This window comes from Bolinopsis microptera, chromosome 4 (genome assembly GCF_026151205.1).
Source record: "Bolinopsis microptera isolate Bmic1 chromosome 4, MBARI_Bmic_1.0, whole genome shotgun sequence".
NCBI classification, from domain to species: domain Eukaryota; kingdom Metazoa; phylum Ctenophora; class Tentaculata; order Lobata; family Bolinopsidae; genus Bolinopsis; species Bolinopsis microptera.
Genome location: NC_087075.1, coordinates 4,670,406 through 4,693,554, shown reverse-complemented (window position 1 = coordinate 4,693,554; position 23,149 = coordinate 4,670,406). Strand labels below are relative to the sequence as shown.

At 38.9% G+C, this 23,149-nt stretch overlaps 2 protein-coding genes across 6 annotated transcripts in view; both read left to right on the top strand.

Annotated features, from left to right (window-relative positions):
- Positions 1–16,327, top strand: part of LOC134814444 (paired box protein Pax-7-like) — a 28,092-nt gene extending 11,765 nt beyond the window's left edge. For 3 of the 4 annotated variants that reach the window (XM_063822562.1, XM_063822563.1, XM_063822564.1), the window contains 6 exons: positions 10,800–10,911; positions 11,122–11,245; positions 12,830–12,929; positions 13,259–13,346; positions 13,621–13,706; positions 15,596–16,327. In XM_063822562.1, coding sequence (XP_063678632.1) covers positions 10,800–10,911; positions 11,122–11,245; positions 12,830–12,929; positions 13,259–13,346; positions 13,621–13,706; positions 15,596–15,954 — 869 coding nt within the window. In that variant the 3' untranslated portion in view covers positions 15,955–16,327. Of the gene's footprint in view, positions 1–1,650; positions 1,705–10,799; positions 10,912–11,121; positions 11,246–12,829; positions 12,930–13,258; positions 13,347–13,620; positions 13,707–15,595 lie in introns of those variants that run through there. The other variant, XM_063822565.1, reaches the window with a different exon arrangement.
- Positions 6,004–23,149, top strand: part of LOC134814443 (protein disulfide-isomerase A5-like) — a 31,487-nt gene continuing 14,341 nt past the window's right edge. The window contains exons 1-4 of one of the 2 annotated variants that reach the window (XM_063822560.1): positions 6,004–6,019; positions 21,593–21,751; positions 22,042–22,164; positions 22,700–22,786. In XM_063822560.1, coding sequence (XP_063678630.1) covers positions 21,602–21,751; positions 22,042–22,164; positions 22,700–22,786 — 360 coding nt within the window. In that variant the 5' untranslated portion in view covers positions 6,004–6,019; positions 21,593–21,601. Of the gene's footprint in view, positions 6,020–21,592; positions 21,752–22,041; positions 22,165–22,386; positions 22,410–22,699; positions 22,787–23,149 lie in introns of those variants that run through there. The other variant, XM_063822561.1, reaches the window with a different exon arrangement.

The window sequence follows — 23,149 nt, the reverse complement described above, 5'->3', positions numbered from 1 at the left end:
TAACTAACGACTCTGACAGGACTCTGCCGGAGTGTCCGGTGGATTCTGACACTGTGTAACCATGTTACCATCACGTGACCATAGTTACCATCACGTGTTAGCAGCCGTCTGGTCGTTACAACTTGCCAGGTTTCAGATCCCCATTAACAACTTTACAGAGTTACAAAATGGCTGGATTACATTGTTTCAATCCCCACCGGAGACCTTGTGTTGTAGTTTAGTTTCGGTAGTTCATTACTCTTCTCCTAACTAAACCATCACTCGGCTTCGTAACTAAACCATCACTCGGCTTCTAACTAAACCATCACTCGGCTTCTAACTAAACCATCACTCGGCTCCTAACTAAACCATCACTCGGCTCCTAACTAAACCATCACTCGGCTCCTAACTAAACCATCACTCGGCTCCTAACTAAACCATCACTCGGCTCCTAACTAAACCATCACTCGGCTCCTAACTAAACCATCACTCGGCTCCTAACTAAACCATCACTCGGCTCCTAACTAAACCATCACTTGACTCCTAACTAAACCATCACTTGGCTCCTAACTAAACCATCACTCGGCTCCTAACTAAACCATCACTCGGCTCCTAACTAAACCATCACTTGACTCCTAACTAAACCATCACTTGGCTCCTAACTAAACCATCACTCGGCTCCTAACTAAACCATCACTCGGCTCCTAACTAAACCATCACTCGGCTCCTAACTAAACCATCACTCAGCTTCTAACTAAACCATCACTCAGCTCCTAACTAAACCATCACTCGGCTCCTAACTAAACCATCACTCAGCTTCTAACTAAACCATCACTCGGCTTCTAACTAAACTATCACTCGGCTCCTAACTAAACCATCACTCGGCTCCTAACTAAACCATCACTCGGCTCCGTATACTTTTAGATAGTATGGTATATTTCTTTGTCCTTGTTTTTTGTTCCAAACATTTTCTGTAAACTGTTTTTGACTCAGTATATATTTTAAGTGTTCAAGTGTAATGTCTGTTTCAGTGTAGTTGCCGGTTCACGTGATGTCCATATAAGGACCTTTAAGTCTCTGCTACCACTCTTAGCAAAGGGACGGCTTCTTTTAAGTGTCTCGAACTTCCACTTTTTAGGAGTACTGTGCAGTGTGCAGCATAGTCTATAATCCGTATACTCAAATATAAGGTTACTCTCTCAAAAAGCGTTTTCTCAGACGTCTTGAGCGTTTTAGAGTTTCCCTTTTCTCCATTTTAGCCTGTGTGTATCTAGTTTGAGACAGTATTAGATTACTTTATTTGTAAGTATTTTAGTGTTTGCTGGTTCATTTCCGAGACAGTTGCAGTGAATTTAATTTAGTTTACATATTTGCAACTTTACGCTACTTGATTTGCCAGACGCTATCCTTTGTGGAGAAAATGATAATTTTTACCAGTTTTTACGTTTTCTTTGCAGCTGCTCCTCTGATATTGTTGGACCTTCTGTGCTGTTTGCTGATGTCCCAGTTGTTTCCTACACCTTTACATTTTACACATTCCTTGTATAGATCCATTTTTATTTTATTTAGTTATAATATATACCGTCTTTATGTAGTCACTGTCAAGACCACAATCCTCCTCTTCAAATCTAAATAATGTTTCTGACGATCTATAACACACCCATTAGTGCAAAATGACAGCGGATCTGGATAATAAAGCTTCCATCAAGCAAGAAGAAATCTCCTGTAAGTATAAACTCCCCTGCCACCATTTGTATTTTATGAGCATAAAACACCACTATTATCACTGCAGAACAGCCACTACTTCATGTACGTAGTCACCTTTACGACACTTTCAGCCTGTGTTAGGATCCACCGTAATCCATTGTCTCCTAAATATACCACGTGACATTTATACCACGTGACATTTATACCACGTGACATTTATACCACGTGACATTTATACCACGTGACATTTATACCACGTGACATTTATACCACGTGACATTTATACCACGTGACATTTATACCACGTGACATTTATACCACGTGACATTTATACCACGTGACATTTATACCACGTGACATTTATACCACGTGACATTTATACCACGTGACATTTATACCACGTGACATTTATACCACGCGACATTTATACCACGTGACATTTATACCACGTGACATTTATACCACGTGACATTTATACCCTATTGTAGTCGTCGTTTTAATTATAGTTTCTTGCAGAGTTTCAGTCTTCAAAGAGATTGTATATTCTATATAAGTACGATTATAAATCATATGTTTTTTTTACAGAATAAAAGTTATACCCAGGAGGGTTTCCACTCAATATTCACTTTCACATATAACCTGGTTCCAACCTCTTCCAGGTTCCATCCTAAGTCCATCATATCCACGTGACACCCTTATCATCATCACCAGACACACCACTGATAAACTCTCATCCACAATAGGATTTACAGAACATTGTTTAACACAAGATAACAACCCCACACTCTCTCTAAACAATTCTCTCGTCCGCGCTTCATGGTTACCATGGCAACAACCACCCCACGTGACCTCACCCCCTAATCGCTCCCTGGCGAGTCCTTACCCCGGACAATACGTGCAAAATGCAAATGAACAACATTCCTGACTCCATATCACGTGACCAGGGGTCTCATTATCCGGCTATTAACAGCTCATTAACAGCTTTTTGATCTTCCTTGTTGCGAAGTGTTGGTTCCCGCTCCTCAAACTGGATGGTTCTGATCACGGCTGGAAATAGAATGCTAATACTAGCTAAATTTGACCGTTTAAGAATTAAGAGTTTTAAAAAAGTGTTAAGATAAAATCATCCTCTTGTTTGCCAACACCATTACTTTAATTTCCTCTATTTTGTCACTCCCGAAGTGTCTCTGAAGTGTTATCTAGTGTGAACGGTGTACTGGAACCAGGTTCATCATTTCCTGGAAATATAATACCACCTTAATCTTTTTAAATCTGATCGTTTAAAAAAGTGCGCCAATCATAATGGATACTCAGACTGTGTGATCTTTTCTAGATTTCTTTATCCCAGCCATGCATTTACTAAAGCCAAAGGTCGAAAATGTTTGGAATCTAAAAAGGGATTTCTGATTTAATAAAAAGTATAAAGATAAAATCCTCTCCACTCACCTAGTTAAACTTTACCATCTCCTCGACTCCTTCAATTTTATTACAGCACACTTTGTCTAAACCGGTCTAAATTTCCACCAACCAGGGAGCTTAAACACATTTTCTAAACCAATCAGAATGCAAGAATCTGTCACGTGATCAATTACCTGCTTCCTGATATACAAGTATATTGATCATTTCCTTTTGATTAAATTTTTAGGTTACGATGGAAATTTTGCGTATATGCGGACTAAACCTTAATTAACGTGTGATGGTCCAATTATAGCGGAGCCAATACGAGAACGCCCCTTCTGTTCAGTTATAGTGGAGCCAATACGAGAACGCCCCTTCTTATAGTGGAGCCAATACGAGAACGCCCCTCTGTTCAGTGAGGTTGGTTCTGAAGTGTAGGAATCTCCCTGCTGTCTCCCTCATATATTTGCGGGAAGTCCAGTCACTGTCATATATCAGGGTTTAGGTTTTTACAAGTGTGACTTTTAATGCAACGCAGGAAAATAAGCAAATAGGTACAATGCTGACCGGGTATTAGCGGGCTGTTACCGAAACAGCCGTCTCATAACCGTCTAACAGCCGTCTCATAACCGTCTAACAGCCGTCTCATAACCGTCTAACAGCCGTGTCATAACCGTCTAACAGCCGTCTCATAACCGTCTAACAGCCGTCTCATAACCGTCTAACAGCCGTCTCATAACCGTCTAACAGCCGTCTCATAACCGTCTAACAGCCGTCTCATAACCGTCTAACAGCCGTGTCATAACCGTCTAACAGCCGTCTCATAACCGTCTAACAGCCGTCTCATAACCGTCTAACAGCCGTCTCATAACCGTCTAACAGCCGTCTCATAACCGTCTAACAGCCGTCTCATAACCGTCTAACAGCCGTCTCATAACCGTCTAACAGCCGTCTCATAACCGTCTAACAGCCGTGTCATAACCGTCTAACAGCCGTCTCATAACCGTCTAACAGCCGTCTCATAACCGTCTAACAGCCGTCTCATAACCGTCTAACAGCCGTCTCATAACCGTCTAACAGCCGTCTCATAACCGTCTAACAGCCGTCTCATAACCGTCTAACAGCCGTCTCATAACCGTCTAACAGCCGTCTCATAACCGTCTAACAGCCGTCTCATAACCGTCTAACAGCCGTCTCATAACCGTCTTATAGCCGGTGGGCATGACGCACAAGGATCATGGATGGAATTCTCATGTATGGAATTCTCGTGGAAGAATATTGAAAAAATGTTTTCATTAGACGTATCACGTAATCCCAGCAGGTGGTAATCCCAGCAGGTGCACGTAGACTGCTTATTTAGCTACTTGAACGTGTGCAACTTTGGAAGCTGTACACGGTTTGAGCATTTCACTGACAGAGGTCTGCTCATCCTTATTCACCGCTGAAAAATTGTTTCATTCCGAAGCAGTCGCAATTACAAATATTGAGATGTGCGCCACAAACAATGAAACAAATTGTACACAAACATTATGCATTGTGCCCCACAGACAAACATGTTTGCAGTATAAATGTTTTATCATTGATCATTGCTTTGTTCACATTAAGGGCGTTTGCAACAACAGAATGAGAGTACATCAAGCATTAGATTTCTCATCACTTAACCTCTTCAAAATCTGCGACAAAACCAATTAGACCCCTATCATAGTAGGCTGATAAACATCGCTCATATGTATTTTCCATCTGTTTTGTATACTTTCAACACTACTAGGGTAAGGCACGTAATTTTGTCAGGGTACCTAATTTTGTCATTTTGCTCTGAAAAACTGCCTCGGCTCGGAATTTCAGCTTGAAAGAAAAGGTTTGTGTATAAAAAGAAAGCTTAGACTTTGCTGAAACTGCTCCTACAAAGTTTAAGTTTTTAGCTCTTTTGCATCTGTGTCAAAAATGAAGGCGAAACTGTTAACCCGAAAAATAAATAAGATCCTTAAGGTTTTCTTAAGGAATTTTCAAAATTTTGATTTATTGCTATTTCAAAAGTAATTGAGCTAGCTTCATGCCATTGCATATTTCAAATATCTTCTACAGCAGAAGTATACGTACAAATTTTCAAGTCTCTAGCGCAATTATTGTTTAAGTTACAGAGGGTGACAAAATTAGGTTCGATTTTGCCAAAAGTACCTAATTTTGTCAAAAAAATCGACCTTTCTCAAATTTCTTGTAAATCACAGATTGTGTTGAAAATGGCCTTATACAACTATTCTGAAGTTTTTTTGCCCATAGGATATGTATAAGGCACTTATAATAGCATAACACTTATAATAGCATATTTTCGCCGAGGTGGATAATCTGATTTTTTCAATCTAAAATGACTAAAAAAATAATTGATGAAATTACTAAGCAAGTGATCTATCTACAGACATGAAAATTTCAACCTAGACCTAGAACCAATTGTTTTTCAAGATACCAGTGGTTTCAGGGGCATTTGGGGGCTATTTTCTAAGATTATATACCCAAAAAGTGTCATCTTTTCATCAAGCTACAAAACTATGAAAACATCATATCTTTGGGATTTTTGAGGTCAATGTTGGTAAAAAAGCGCTCGAATGATGCATCCAGGTAGTCTAAAATACCGAGAAACGGTTACTTTTTGCACAATCTTCAAGTGACAAAATTAGGTTCGGGGTGACAAAATTAAGTAAAGTCACCTAATTTTGTCATTTTTTCAAAATAATTTTTTTGAACATCTTCAACCCCAGCAATTTCGATCATTTTTGTGATAGAACTTGCCTAGACTGTCTACTATAACATGGTGGAGGTTTCATCTAAATCGGAATTTCAGACGAGGTTAAAACCCATGGTTTATATCAGGCAGTCGGAAAATTGTCAAAAAATGACAAAATTATGTGCTTTACCCTATATAACAAATAATTTGAGCCTGAAGATGGCGTCGACGCCGAAAATTTGCCCTTACTCCTAACTTCCTAGTTTCACTTGTCCTTGTCTCTTCCAACCGGATAATATCTAACTATCAGTATCTGTTTTGTTGTCACAACATCAGTGATTGGCCCATCAGGAATACCCTTTTTACCGTAAATAAAAAATCACTGATAATCAAACCAGTGGTTTATTCAATTTGTATTGCTTTTTTCTTGTGGTCCACTCCTTGTACCGTTACACTCCCTGGGTTATGAAACAGAAATGGCTCTGGAGGTACCCTGTAGAGTGTAGAGACACTGCTGGTGAATGCTCTGTCTTATAATAACCGCTCCTGGACCATAGCCCCCTACAAAGACGAAGAAGAAGATTGCTTGCCCAGGGATAGTTTTAAAAAGAGTCACAACAGTCCAGGTTTACAATTTTCTGATAAAAAATTGTTACCTGTTATTAAGATCCTAGCTATAGACTCTGATCACAACTCTGATCACAACTCTGATCTCAACTCTGATCTCAACTCTGATCTCAACTCTGCCGTTTTCTGACAAAAGTGCTTAAGTAACACAAGGTTCATTTTGTGCAAATTGACTTTAAAGATTTCAATTCTGTAATTGCTCTGGGCTAGCTACTGTCCAATTTAAACTGCACCCACTATGTTTCTAAGGTACTTTGTCGACTTTTGAGACTTCTGACAAGGTTTCATCATCCTAACTTCTCGGAAAGTGCCTCAAAATCACAAATTATAGTTTGAATTTCTTAGAAAAGTGCTTAAGTACAGTCACATCGGCAAATACTACATGTTCTGATGAAAATGACCCGTTCAAACCATTGGTCATCGAAAGTAAAACGAAAAATTAGCCTAAAACTGTTGTGATGAAACATTAGTTGTAAATAGGGGACACGCTAAAATAGAAAATTTAGAAATTTCGTTTTCTGAGAAAAGTGCTTAAGTACAGCCACATTAGTGGGAACTTTATCTGCGATCATTCTGACCTAAAATTTTACGACAAATTGATTGGTGGTGGTTTAAGAACACGAAAACACTCCCTTCTCCCCAGCGGATTAAAAAATAGTCGGAATTCTACCAGCATTTCAACGAAAAGTTGATTGGTGAAAGTACGGGATAATAATAAATAATTTTCTTTCTTTAGAAATTAAATTAAGAACTCAGATGAGGCTTTCTTCATTATAAAGACCAATGATTTGCGAATTATTGATATCGTAACGCGAGGCAAAGAAAAACAAGCGTATAAAAATGTAACATAATTGTTGTACATAAATAAATGGTAAATAATACAAGAAATAGATGATTTTTAGTCAAACACTCGATTAAGATCTGTTATATCTGTACTATCAGGCAAGTTCATCCAGAATACCCTACTACTCGGGGCCATAAGCCTGCACAGTTTACGTATATAATGTCTTGTTTTTTGGGAGTAGCTATCCCCCGGGGCTCTTCCTGGGCGAAAGCTATTTTTCAACCTATGGAAATGAGTCTCTCGTCTTTTTGTCTGAGAAATGGAGTGAAATGAAGGGAAACCTCGTCATGATTTGTTTTCCATTCCATTTCTACAGACCCACGCTGGAAACTTACAACTTTAACATCTTTAGTTTTTTAGTTGCTTGTTCCGTAGGACCTTGGCCACGTTTCAAAGTCTGTGCAGTTCATGCTTATCGCAGTACCCACCTGTTCAACTGCCTGAACAAAGTCCTTATAATCATGAAGTTGACCTGATTGTTTAATGGACAACTCCACTTTATGGTGGAATGAGTCTGCACTCATAAAGGTGTGCACTGGCTCTAGATACTTGACCGTTATCTTGTCCAGGTTAACATCTGGGCTGTTGATAATTGAACATAGGGCAGTAAATAAAGTCCAACACTTGTTTTGAGCAGAACAATTGTCTGCCCAAATCTGCTACCACCAATCTTGCCAACTGGCAAAATGTTTTATTGCCCTTATCCAAGTCGAGGACACATTCTCATCTTTCCTTCCTGCGATTGACTCATTCCAAAGAATCGCTAAAGGAGCTCCGTCTGACCCCAGCCTCGCGAAGGTCTCGTTAAATGTGACAAGGCGTCTTTAAAAAATCGCCTCCTTGTACTCCGGCATGTGTGGTAGTAAAAGAATTTTCTCCATATCAACAGAGAAGGAGCAGTGAAGCAAATCGCTTCTATCTCTTTGGTAATGTTCCCTTGCCTGTCGATAATCCCGCCAGTCTCAACTTATAAGAGAATAAAAAATTTTAGAGCAAATTATGACGTATATTTTGAAACGTTCTGCTTTGACAAATCGGCAATTTTGACGGCGAAGCTAGCGTTTCTGAAGTTTATGACCATCACCAATCGATCCGCCGTGAAAATTTTAGTACTGATTATATAGTTTCAGTTGGCAGAATCAACATTTAATTAAACGTATAATGGCACTTAAGCACTTTAGTGAGAAAACGAGCCCGTTTTCACAAAAGTGCTTAAGTGACATAAATTGTTTTTTCCCAGGCCAAAAGACCCACGATCACCAAATTGCCATCACTAGGCCAGTTTTGGACGTAGAAAACAATGCCACCGTTTTCAGTTCCCGAAATGGCACCATTTTTGAAATAAACGGCACCCGTTTTCCAAAATGTTACTTAAGCACTTTTCTCAGAAAAATGACCATTTTTTGCATTTTAGGGGGTTCCAAAAAGGGGGTTTTGGGGGGTCGGCGAATGTATCCAATGGTCCTCAGGGATAGTTCTTGACCCAAAAACAAAAGTTAGACCAAAAAACCCGAAATTTCCAAAATGTTACTTAAGCAATTTTGTCAGAAAACGGCAGAACTCTGATCTCAACTCTGATCTCAACTCTGATCTCAACATTATACACCAGAAAACCGTTCCTCAAAAACTCCAATCAGATATATACACCAACTAGTACTTCTCATTTGTTATTGAGTATCGTGGTTCTGGTGACACGGTGTTAGGGGTAGGGCCAATCTGCTTATTAATGATACAAGGATACCCAACCTTCAAACTTCCAAAGTAATTGTTGATTTCAGTCTCTGTTACTAAAGTGAAAACTATACCCGCCCAAATGCCCCTTCCTGTCCAATCAGCACTCGCTGTTAACTCACGTGACAGAACCATCCAATCAAACACTGACTGCTTGCCTGGTTACCAAAACAACCAATACCAGCCTCCGCGCATCTGCACGTGCAACAACCGATACACACGTGCCCACAGAACGGAAGAATAAATCTATACAGTGTTAATAGGATTACATGTAACATCAGGTAAAACAGCCACTAAAACCCAGCTGATGAGCCCACGTGACTATTATCACGTGTCACGTGCTTTGTATTTCTAGCTGTGTAACGGTTTCAGTCAATCCGTGAAACTCTCCACTGTTCCAACAGTATACTAACCGTCTAAACACATTATTTATTCGATTTGATGGCGAAAGTTTACATTTGGTGATACATATTATCGGTTGTTGTTAGATACCCCTTAGTTTAAGTTGATTACACGTCTTCCATCCCTGTTCGTGCTGATCCCGCTAATCTGATAAGGAGGAATAATTATCCGTTCTGAGATGTACATCACAGGTAATTACTTAATTACCAGTGCAATTACCGCCGTGATTAACCACTTGACTTGGTGTGTTGTTCAGCCCTTAACTTAATAATTGCATTTACCCCAAATCGAATTGTTCAATTTTCGAGTAATTATTGTGGCGAAAATTTAATTTATGAGCTTCATGCTGGTTTTGACTTTGAGAGTAATGGAGAGAGTAATATATTGAATTATCCACTGCTGGCTACTGTCATAATTTATAATTTGTTGATTATTGTTAGTTTTGTGTGGTTTATGAAGGGGGTGATTGGTAATTGTGTTATCGGTTACTTGTAATCGGATTTGTTACCTAACTTAAGTTGTTTCAAATATTAGGGTGGGACACAGTGTTTCGTGGAAACAAAATTTCGTGGAAAATTTCGTGGAAATCGTTAACTGGGTTTGGGTCTTAATGGGTTAAGATAGTGTATGTTTTAGACACGTTTATCAAACCTTCCTCGAACGTTTCTCTGCGATAAATTTGATTCATTTAAAAACTTTTAAACCCAATTTAAACATATTAAACTAGACTTATCAGATTTTATTCTGCTTCTTTTTAACATAAACGCAAGCCTCGTTGTTTACCAGGTACTGGCCTTCTAATCTCGTATTGAGTTTTTGGTTTGATGTTCTTGAGCCCTCACGATCTACATAAAGGAATGCATCGAAAAGAGACTAGCCAGAATGTTATCAACTTTTTAAGTTCTTCATTACAAATCAAAAATTGAACAAACTTTCCTTGATAATCACCCGTCTATAGTTTTATTTTTAGAAAATATAGCAGTTGTTTAGCCTTCATGGCAAACCTGAATTTAGCATAGACGCATTCAAGAAGCGCTCGTGACAATTTCCCGTTTATACTTTAGTAACAAACGTTTACCGCTAGGCGACGTCATGGCAACTTTTACCGCTAGGCGACGTCATGGCCGGTGGAGAATTGAATTTCACGATTATACGTATTGGCCGTTTATAGGTCATACCCATTGGCATTACCTCATGCCCAAATTTCCTAAATTCACTCAAAGCATGTAAGACCAGGGAGTGGTCTGCAAGTTTATTGTTTTGACTCTCACCACTGACCCCACCACTGACCCCACCACTGACCCCACCACTGACCCCACACTGACCCCACCACTGATCCCACCACTGACCCCACCACTGACCCCACCACTGACCCCACCACTTTTTCAGGCTCGGTAGTCTCCACCACCACATTAGTGGGTAATATAAAGGAAGAGCCCGGTTCTGGTCAAGGTGGTATCACCGCTGAGAGAAGTGCTAAACGAAAGCAACGACGTAACAGGTACAACTACATTTACTACATATGCATATTTGTGTCTTATATAATATATATCTACCATTTATAACTTTATAATATCCCAATATTGGAACAAAACTAACTGGTCTTAGACAACCTATTTAAGTATTCACTTTTGAAGTATTAAATAGAATAATAATATAGTTAGAATCAATTTATTCGTTATTTCCCATTCCCTTGATAAACCACTACCAGGACCCAGTTCTCAACCTACCAGTTAGACCAGCTAGAAGCAGAGTTTGACAAGTCCCACTACCCTGACGTTCTGACCAGGGAGGAGCTGGCTAATGGATTAGATCTTACTGAAGCTAGGGTCCAGGTAAGAACATTGTTCATGTCAAAGTGAAAGTGAAAGTGAATGTGAAATGATGTCGCGTACTTTGAACTTTTGTTTGGCCTGTATTATGTTTCAGCGATGGTAATTATACAAGGTCGTTTAGTACGTTGTTTTGTAAATCTAACTGGTGTGAAGGTGTTTGAAAAGAATTGTGCACGTGGTTTTTACTCACAATCAGCCCATCGTCACGTGAGACTGATTTCAAAACTCTACTCGAAATTTCACACTTTCGTGAAAGACTGAAAATTGTCAAAATTGCGTGAAATTCGGCGAGTTTATAACTGTATAACCGGAGAAACTGTGTTTTTAACGTACATTTCAAGCCCCGCTTAGTTTAGAACAAATTTCAAGCTGAGACGCATCTGTTGCCATCTGTTGACTGGTACGGACTTTATTAACAATTGAGTAATAATTGAATAGCTACTCCGTACAATATCCCGACTCGGTGGTGGTCTTGAATTAGAAATACTATTGTGCACATAAGTATTGATAATGAGTAGCACAAAAGTAGTGTATAGGTAATTTATAATTACCTAATTTAAATTAATCAATGAGTTAATTATGAGTAAACAGATACAAATATTTGGGATCATTCGCATAATTATTCTTCACAGTCACTCTACTATCACTTACTTACGGATTTCGTCTATTAAAACCGGAAAAATGTAAGAAGTTTGTAGATGATTAGAAGGCATATAACAAACGGGTCATCAACAATTAAATTCAAAGAAATTGTGATTTCTCCACCAATTAAACACATCAAAAGGATAAAGTCGAGTCAAAACAATCACTAAAAAACAGCGCAAAAAAACGGGCAGAGCGAAGCAACAAGACCAAACTTTATAAAACAGTATAATGATAATAATGTTACCTTGTGTTATATTACATTAAGTGTACTTATAAATCAATAAACTTATAAAGGAAAGAATTTAACCTTATTAGAAGGCTTTATTGAGGCCTGGTGAGATTCCAGCCCAAGTGATGTCAGCTCGCACAATGTTGTTGCTTATTAATCTTTCTAAACCTTGCTTCAAATTTAAATTCGATCACCGGATAATTTAAAACATTTAGGTATTACAAACTTTAACGAGATTAACGAGGTTTTCTCAGTTTAGTAATTGGTGCTGATGGAAACCAATTCGCACTTTTTCAATATCCAAGATCTGAATAAAGGCACTGTCTGAAATACCGAGCCTTAATCATGACTTTTTATTGGCCACACCTTGACTGCCTCATATCATGTCAATTAACTAATAATAATATGAAAATTGTTCCCGGCGCAAATTTATGGACTTTAAGGTTTTTAAAAATTAAAACATCAGGCCCAACTTGTGGCCATGTAGTGAAGCTGTAAACGTGATTTAATTGGTTAGCTTGTATCACGTGGTGTGAATACTGTGCTGTGATTGGATAGCTTGTATCACGTGGTGTGAATACTGTGCTGTAATTGGTTAGCTTGTATCACGTGGTGTGAATACTGTGCTGTGATTTGATGGCTTGTATCACAGAACCATAAGTGGCGCAGAACCACTTATTCTGATTGGTCTAAACTTCTCCTCTCTTCAGGTTTGGTTCCAGAATCGTAGAGCGAAGTGGAGGAAGAAACAGAGAGAGGCTGATATGAGTAATACTGGAGCTGCTACTAATGTTAACAGACTTATATCAGGTGAGACTTGTTGCTTAGCAACACTCCTTAGCAACACTCCTTAGCAACACTCCTTAGCAACACTCCTTAGCAACACTCCCTTCTTTTAGCAACACTTCCTTTTGCTGCTCAGTTCCCAGCGCAACTTTGCGAAGTTTAAGATTAAACATTTTTTAAATATCAAACTTTAAAAATTTGCGCTGGAAACTATTTTGAACAGTGAAATAGCGAACAAAGCCTCCCTTTAAAGTTTTATTAAAATGTTTAGTCCGTGTCTGTGTAGTGAAATCATCAGAACTCATCAGCAATCTCAATTAACCTATTAGATAATTAATTAGCGTACATCTCAGGGTTACCAACAGAATACACACCAACAGCAGAACCGTGGACAATGAACATTCCTACCATATCTCACAGCATCCCCACCAGTCACTACAGGTAATTACTGGTCGGTATTTTTACAGTTTTCAAACTGGTATGTGTTCCGCGATGATAAAGAGTTGAAATATTTCGACCCAAAATACCACTTGTTTGGTGAATTACAGATAAGAGTTAAATTTGGAACTGGGGATTAAACACCTCAAGCAAATTGACGTTCCGCAAATAATTATTATTCAGTCCAAGATTGGATACTCAAAATCATGTGACTGTGTTGAAGCTAGGATTAAACCTCCTTTTTAAATCTCCCTAAATGTAGCCCTATTATCCCCAGTTTTGGAAGCGTGGTACCCTACAGTACGAGCGCCTCTCCCAGCCCCATGTTTCAGGCTCCCAACTTCACTAATCTCTACAGCTCAGGTACGGCTCACATTTTACTTTATTTTATTTAAATTGAGGTTATGTGTATAAGGTATCATACCGTTACTTTTATTTATACCTCCAATAAGAGAGGAAAATTCATGAACAATCGCACACCACCTTTTGCCATCTTCAAAATATCTTGCAATATCTGGTATTAATAACTTTATAATAGCTACTAAGAATAGTATGGGACCATATTATTAAACTTGCACCCCCCCCCCCCCCCCCCCCCCTTTGTATCAGCTCTCCAGATCCACCCTATAACATTCACCAGAAGTCTGAACCAGCTACTTCCAACTAGTTTCACAGCTACCACACAAGTCCCCTCAATATACCTATATCACAGTTCAATTAACTCAAATTTTCGCGGAAAAAGTGGTGCCATCACGTGCGTGTTTTCCCAGTCACATGACACACCAAAACTAGGCCACGTGCCCAGTCACATGACACACCAAAACTAGGCCACGTGCCCAGTCACATGACACACCAAAAATAGGCCACGTGCCCTTGGGAGTTTACTGCTAGCGACCATTTTTAGGATTCCCCCGAGACTGTGTGTGTGTGTTTGGTGGGAGAAAAGTGTGCTGTTCCCTGGTAGTGTTTTAGAGGGTTTCTTGCGAGGGTGTCGGAGCGGGGCATTTAGCTGGTGTGTTTATAGTTAATTTATAGTCTATTGAAATGGACTGTGTGATTAACTTCTTACTTGGTAAGTTGTTATGTTTGGTGGTTTAAGTTATGTCTTACAAAATTGGAGAGCAAAAATTGTAAATATGTTAGACCGGATAGAAGGAGTAGACTTGGATCGAACGTTTTGGTAAATTCCAAAAGTTTCTGGTCTTATAATATAAGTAGTCTGCAGTTTGTACAACAATATATTATATCCTTTCGTCACCTCGTGATTAGGATTCGGGGTTAAATTTTGTTTCAAAAATAATTGAGTAAAGTAAGTGCAAGTGAATTGTTGGTTAACATTCAATATAACTCCTTGAAACTGGTTACTTGAAACTGGTTACTCGATCAAAATACGGTTAGGCGAATGCCACGCATCGGTGAAATGTTGCTTTTAAAAGCCCCTTCACTTAAAGATATGACACTCACATGACAGTTACCGCACGGATATTTTTGAACAATATGATAATATTTTTGAAGAATGTGATAATGTAAGGTGGTGACCTATTTAAACTTCAATCACCTGATCATTCATGTCTCGTAAACATGCCTTTATCTCGCTCAAATATTCGAGTGACAACAGAATTTTCAAACGGTAAGCCCTTTTTGATATTGCGATAAGAAAATTAAGTTAGCCAGCCTACTTAAAAGCGTGAGCTGGGAGGTCAACAGAAGTTGGGATGAATTTTAAATTATCACCTGATAAAGTGGCATACGAGGTGTCAATTTTTACGTTAAATCCGAGTTATAAACAACTAATGAAGTGATTTTCTTCATATACAGTCACTTTTATCTTGTTTCAAGTTAACCAGACATGTACTGAAACTGCAGTGACCTAACATTCAGCGTGCTAACTAATTCTACACTCGAATTTCGAGATGTTTCTAAAAGGGCCTCCAACAGTTGAAACTTTACTGTGAATCGATGTATTTTTAAACGCTGATTCCGAATCACATGACATAGGGTTAAAATGCTCGCCTGAGGAGTTATCTGCGAAAAACTGTTTGATAACGTAACATGACGTCATATCAGAGAAGAGGGTTTAATGTTTTTAATAAGTGTAAAGTCCCTCAGGGCCATCTAGAGAACATGTAGTAGTCACGTGATATTCGAGTGTAGAGTAATTAATCATCATCGACCTAACATACATATTTAAAAACTATTGTATCGTTATCGTCCCGTACCCCACCGAAATCTAAACATTTGTGTACTTTCAGGAGGACACTTCTACAACAACACGGGCAATTCCCTGAACAACACCTCCCACCTCCACTCTCCCACCTCCCACCTAACAAACTACCAGCACCAAGGCAGCGTCCCTCCCTCCCTCATCCCCAACCAGCGCTCTCCAAACCCCCTCTCTACTCTACAGACCCCTCCTGCCACATCCCCTCCAAATCTCACTACCTTTGGTGTAGGACACTTGACAGGCAATATTCCTGGCAAAATCCCCGAGTGGCAGAGTCAGAGTATTGAGCTACTGAGAGCCAGTGCCACCACTGTTAAGCCCACTAAAGTGGAACCTGGGCTCCCACATAATGGGTACCAGATCCCGGCACGATCCTCCACGTCATGACGAAACTTAAACACAAGGAAATGTTTTGTTCAGTAGATTATGTTGATGTTGAGGTTAGCAGACGATGATGACGTGTGTTTTGACCTATGTGAAACACAAGGAAATGTTTTATCCGGGTTAATGTTGTTGGTGTGACGTATAATGGAAAAAAATGGGAAGGTGTAAGAATAAGTGCTTCTTCTAGGAAATCTATTACAATTCCTCGCTTTCTATGGTAAAGTGACGATTATTTTTATTTTCAAACGTATTTTGATCTTGTTAAAGTTATATAATAATGAAATATGACATTGTGGAGATTGATTACAAATTGGTAGATTGATATTTGAGATAACACGAATCTCTCCGTTACCGATTTAATTTTACATGATGGTAATCACGTGTTGTTTTTCTTGTTTTACAACTGACAACTTATCTCACGTCGTGACCCTCATCGTCATTTTATTTACTGGGCCGCGCTCAGCCTGTCATTCCGCCTAATCTCTATTCGGTTGTTTACCAACATTAAAGCCTGGGGTCCTCAGGTAACATTTTATTTGATAAAATAATAATACCTTGTATCACGTGGTGACCCCCACTGTCGCTTCACTGTAGAGTTTCGACGATACAGGGGGAGCCGCGCACTCGTGCGCGGCGGGTCATACAACGTATGACAAATAATACCGTGGCGAAAGCCACGATACGGCTGCGGCAGGCCTGCAATGTGAGGCAACGAACAACTACAACCGTACAACGATCAGAAAATTTTGGGCTATTTTGAAGAATTGGGTATGATGCCGCATAAACCAATGATTTTGAGGAAAAATATGTCCGTGAGTAGTTATGGGTAAAAATCTGTTTTCAGTTTTGGTCATGTGACAGGATGGACAATTATGCATGACTTTGATCACCAATCACCATTTGCAGAAAAAAAAGTTGGCAAGAATCAATCATCAATGGTATTTTGTTTTTTATAAGTTAAAACACTTAGAAAGTCCCTTCAGCAAGAATGTAGTCTCACAGGGATAAGCGACAGGAGTGACCTCAGAAAAAGTATCAACCATCTCAAACGTACCATCAAAAAGAGGTTGAAATCCATCAACGAGGCCACTGCTAACGCCCTAGTAGATGTCATCAACAACACCGACAGCTGCAGAAGCATGTTTGAAGCGAATAGAACTTTGGCCCAGTGTAGGAATAGGATGAAGAAAGACGGAGTGACTGTCCACGATGCAGACGGGAACACCTTAGGTTCTGACTCATTAAAAGCAGAAGCTATTAAAGAATACTTTAATAATGAGTTCAATGACAAAGATGAACCCCACCTCCCAGCATTCATAGACCCTCCTGGAAGCCTCCTCTGTCCCATAACACCTGAAGAAGTTGGCCGTGCTGTTATGAAGCTGAAATCCGGTAGAGCGTGTGGCCCTGACGGTATACCTAATGAGCTAATGAAAGCTGCTGGATATCCCCTCCACTGTGAGTTGGCTAGGATCTATAATCTCTCCTTTGAGACCAACACATACATCCCAGCTATTGGAGAAGGTATCCTGACACCCCTTCAGAAGCCAGGAAAACCCCGAGGTCCGATAAAGTCTATCCGGCCCCTCACATTGCTAAATGGAACTAGAAAAGTCCTATCCCTCGTAGCCTTGAACAGAATCAATTACCACGTTGATATGTACACTGGACCTTGGCAGGCGGCATACAAGCAGGGTCACAGTTGTGCTGACCTGGTATGGTCTCAGAGAATGTTGACATCAGTGGTTACCAGGCGCGAGTTTGAGTATAGTAAAATCAACATTGACATGACCGCTGCGTTTAATACTATCCGCAGACAGACCATCATCAACCTCCTCATTGATGCAGGATGCTCTAGAGACGACATTCGCCTAGTTCAGTACCTCCTCTCAAATACAAAGCTCAAGGTGACGGTCAACAGATCTGAGTCTGGTGAATTTGTGATTAATATTGGCGCTTACCAGGGAGACAGTCTGGCAGGTAAAGTGTTTACATTGACCCTTGCCGGTGCCCTGAATCACATCAGAGCCGTGATCAGTGTCACGATTCCTAGACCGAACCCCCCAGTCTCTGATAGAGGCCTCCCGTTAGAGTCCGCCTATGCTGACGATGCTGAGCTTCTGAGTGAAGATGGTCAGAGCCTGGTGAAGATACTATGTACTAGAGATTGCCAGTGATATACTAAAGGATTGGAGTCTCTTTGTTAACGAATCAAAGACGGTGTTTACAAGAGTGTATTTGGCAGATACAGATGCTTTAGATGCCCATGGCAATAAAATTAGAGGAGATGAAGAGTGGCGAGAGTCAGTGCTATTAGGATCAAAGCTCTGCTCAGAAAGAGATATTGTCAACAGACGCAACAAAGCCAATGTTGCCTTCTACACCTACAAGAAAGTCTGGTTGAATAGTTCTGTTCAGATCAGTGAGAGTAGAAAGCTGAAGCTGTACGAAGCTCTTGTCACTTCAGTGTTGTTGTATAACTGTAGCAGCTGGGCTGCTCCCGAAACCGTAATGGCATCTGTCGACGTTCTTCAAAGGAAGCATCTGAGACAGATAATCAACACCTATTGGCCTACGGTTATCAGTAACGAGAATTTATATAAGAGATGTAATGTCAGACCCCTTACTGAAAGGATCAAGAAAGCAAGATGGAAGATGCTTGGGCACGTTCTCAGAAGCGGTGATGACACTCCCGCCTTCTTATCTTTCAGATTTGCATGTTTAGGATGTTTTGACTACAAAGGAAGGAGGGGCAGACCTCGTTCAAATTTATTTGATTTATTATTAAAAGACATTATGACAAAACAAATTATTGTGATTGTAAATAAAAGATTTAGTTTAAGTAATTTCAACGATTTAGTGTACAAAGCTCATGATAGACGTCTTTGGAGAAGTTATGGGTGAGTCGAGACTACTCGGCCACTCGATTTTATGATTTAATTTCTATTATCTTGTGTTTGCTGTAAATAGTTGATTAATAATAATAATAAATAAAACACTTATAAATTTGGCCACTACGCATGGCATTGTGCATGTTTGTGGGGCACTTGATCTCTCCAATTAAGGAGAGATTACGTTGGCAGTTGGGTTCACGTTCCAGAAACTGTACCTCTTGAGATTATTGGGTCGTACTAGAGTCAAAGTGTGGCGCGCCAATATCAAACTTTTTCACAAACATAATCTGAAGCTTTTAATTGTTACCACGGTAATCCCTACGGCTTTAGTTTGACAATCATTCAAATTAATAGGCTTGGGATAGGAGTTCTGAAACTCCACGTCGAATTAGCATCGCGTCGGGATTTTTGTCAATTAGGGTTACTGGGCGGCGATCAGCCTGAGCCTGTCAATTGTCATTCCACCGAATCTTTATTCATATGTTTATGAACATGATAGTCTCAAGTCTGGGGTCCACAGGTAACATGCTAGGAAAAATTAATTAAAATTATAAAAACTTGTGAAACAAGCTCGTCACGTCACGCAGAACGCGTAGACTCATGGCTATTATATTCACATAGCCACGTGTATACGTACGCGCGCGCGTACTGCGTGACGCGCTTACGTTTCACAAGCGCTGGTCGCGCGCTACTGCAAGCGAAAGGGCTCTGCATGGTTAGAGCAAGCTATCATATATGTAAAAGTATCATTCGTTTTACACGGGGACCTCAGCTAGGCTATCATGTTCATATACAAACATAAATAGAGATTTGTACGTTCCTTGTAGGTTTACAACCTACCAGGACGCGCGCCGAGTTGGACTCGTCGACGGTCCTGTGGAATATATATGGAACAGATATTTTACGAAAATCACCCGTTAATACGTTAACAACCTACCAGGATGCGCGCCGAGTTGAACTCGTCGACGGTACTGTGGAATATATATGGAACAAATATTTTACGAGTATCACCCGTAAAATAGAGATTAGGCGGAATGACAGGCTGAGCGCGGCCCAGTTACACCCGTTAAACGTAAACGTATTTCTCCGTTCTTGTAGGTTTACAACCGTCGACGGAAAGTTATACATTACTCAATATTACTACCCTCTCCTAAAATTTCACCTGGTCGCCCCCTAAAATGTCATTTGATCAGATTCTGGCTTTGAGACTACAAGCACCATAAAATAAAAGTACCAGCCTATTAAACATCATATTTAGCATCTAATGGTAATATTGGAAAGCTTTGGCAGCTCAAGGAATTAGTTTTATTTTATTAATCGCAATAAACATCCCCTAAAATGTCTAATTATCCCCCCTAAAATGTCATTTTAACCTGATCAAATTACTCAGGCTTTTCCTAAGATGCAATGCATACTCACATTTCGTTAATAGTTGATGTTAATAATTAACAAGTGCCAAAACAAGAGCTATTATCGCACACCATGCGAACAAAATACAAATTTGACATTTTAGGGGAGAAAAAAATGACATTTTAGGGGGCATATCATAGGTTTACCATAAACTAGTAAGTACCAAAAACCGTAGTTTTTGACATTCAATTTTGCTAAAAACAGTCAAATCTAGTCTATGGAGAAGGTCAGATTGATTACTGGGTTGGCTTAGTTAACTACAGGTCACTAAAATTGCCAAGATGCAGGATGATGTTAAAAATCCCAAAAAATGCAATTAAAACATGCAATTTGCACAAGGCTAAAATCACATTGAATCCATTTTTTGTGCCAATTGTTAGTTTATAACTAAATAATCTAACTACAGGTATTAATTTTGTTGACTGAGTTACTGTTTTGCCGTAAGTTCTGGGTATTCAAAAAAAAAGTCCCCAAAATGTCACAAAAAGTAAATTGACCATTATTTCACCATTTTTTTTCAACAGAGAGAGAAATTCTGGTTGACACCTCTCAGAAATAGGTTATATTTGTCCCAGAAGTGGTTAAAATTAATAATTGAGCAACATTCTGAGTGCTACACAACCTGTTTTAGCTGACGTTTTAGGGGTGGTGCACGTGACATTTTAGGGGGTGATTACGGTTTTGAGGTACTTCCTTTAGTGAGTGAATGTTTTCAAGTAGCTTAATGTTTTAATAAGACAAAACAAATAGTACTAGTGACAAAAGATAAATCAAGCCTCTTGTACATTTTGTAATTATCACACATATAGAGTTGACATTTTAGGGGTGGTGTTTTAAAAGTGACTCCATTTCAACGTCAAAAAATTGTACCTGATTTTATTTTCAAATTTCCAAATCTTCCTGGCAGGCTAGAAAAAGGTTTAAATATTATTCCTAGACACTTCAGAACCCTGTAAATTTAGCCCTAACTCGGCAATCTGGGCCCAAAAAACAGGTGACGTTTTAGGGGGGCTTACCCCTAGTAAGGACAGTTATGTTGTAGTTATCTTTTGAGACCTGCTCAAATTAATTAAAATATTCTAGATTGACTCATAAATTTAAATTTTGTACACATTGTGATATTTTTTGGATCAAGGCACACATTTGAAAACGACATCAAATGCTTACTAAGACATTACAGTGCTGCCTTAGGTAAGGAATTATTAGGCTTTATATAATATATATGGCATAACAGTAAATCTTACCAGTTTTTAACTATCTGTTCAGGTATTGAGTATGTAATCTTTATACGATGAGGTCCTCGACCAGAAGAGTATTCAAATCAAAATTATCATAGCAGGGGTTTTATGTTACTGAAAGTAGCGGTGTTGTGCTGCCTTACATTTGCTGTAACATCCAAGAAAGCAAGCAAAAGTGAGCTGGTTCAAATAAAAGATTTAAAAGACTGGAAAAAAGAGCTCCGAACAAAGAAAAATGTTCTTGCACTTTTTACAAAGGTAGATAATAGAGTAGGGGAGCTGAATATATATGTTAAATTGCTGTTAAAAATGAAGTTAATTATTTCACACACAACTAACTAAGTAACTAGGTCTCATTGGTTTTTTTCTCTATTGATTGAATAAAAATGTATATTGCACTGAACTGTGGCTAGCATCCAAAATTTTGTGAAAACAGTACAAATAAATAGATAATAAATAAATAAATATCACACGTGAATGATTTATTAGTAATATATAATAATTATTATTATATAATAAAAGTAAGTAAAAGTAATATTTATTCACAGGACAGTAAGCAGTCCAGTCAGTTATTGAAGGTGCTTGACAGCGTGTCTATAAAGATGAAAGGAAGAGCAACGGTGATCAGTGTCGACTGCACTGAGGCTGCCAAAATGTGTAAAAAGCTCAAGGTTTGACATTATGATTACTGATGCTGCCAAAATGTGTATAAAGCTCAAGGTTTGACATTATGATTACTGATGCTGCTAAAATGTGTATAAAGCTCAAGGTTTGACATTATGATTACTGATGCTGCCAAAATGTGTAAAAAGCTCAAGGTTTGACATTATGATTACTGAGGCTGCCAAAATGTTTAAAAAGCTCAAGGTTTGACATTATGATTACTGATGCTGCCAAAATGTGTAAAAAGCTCAAGGTTTGACATTATGATTACTGATGCTGCCAAAATGTGTATAAAGCTCAAGGTTTGACATTATGGTTACTGATGCTGCCAAAATGTGTTTAAAAATGTGTAAAAAGGTTTGACATTATGATCTCATTTCATGTTTGCTATCCCATTCCATGTAACAAAGTTCAAGGTGATACCAATATTAGAAATGATATTATTTTACCCGAGCTTTTAATCGTTATTTAAAGTGACCTTATTAGCCTAATAAGGTTATTAGGATTATAGTATAATACCTTATAACAAAATTTTAATTTCAGATGTCACCAAAGCCTTACCTTCTCAACCATTACAACAACGGAGAATTCAACAAGGAGTACGACAGAAAACAGACAGAGGAGTCTATGGTATGATTGGTTCATTTTATTTGAGCTTCAATTTTCCAATTTATAAACCATACATGATATTCCATTCTCTTCATGAAATGTGTTAACACATAAGTGATTTATTCGGATAAACTACCATCTGAAACTCTACAAATCACTCTAACTTCACTCTAACTTCACTCTAACTTCACTCTAACTTCACTCTAACTTCACCCTAACTTCACTCTAACTTCACTCTAACTTCACTCTAACTTCACTCTAACTTCACTCTAACTTCACTCTAACTTCACTTTAACTTCACTCTAACTTCACTCTAACTTCACTCTAACTTCACTCTAACTTCACTCTAACTTCACTTTAACTTCACTCTAACTTCACTCTAAC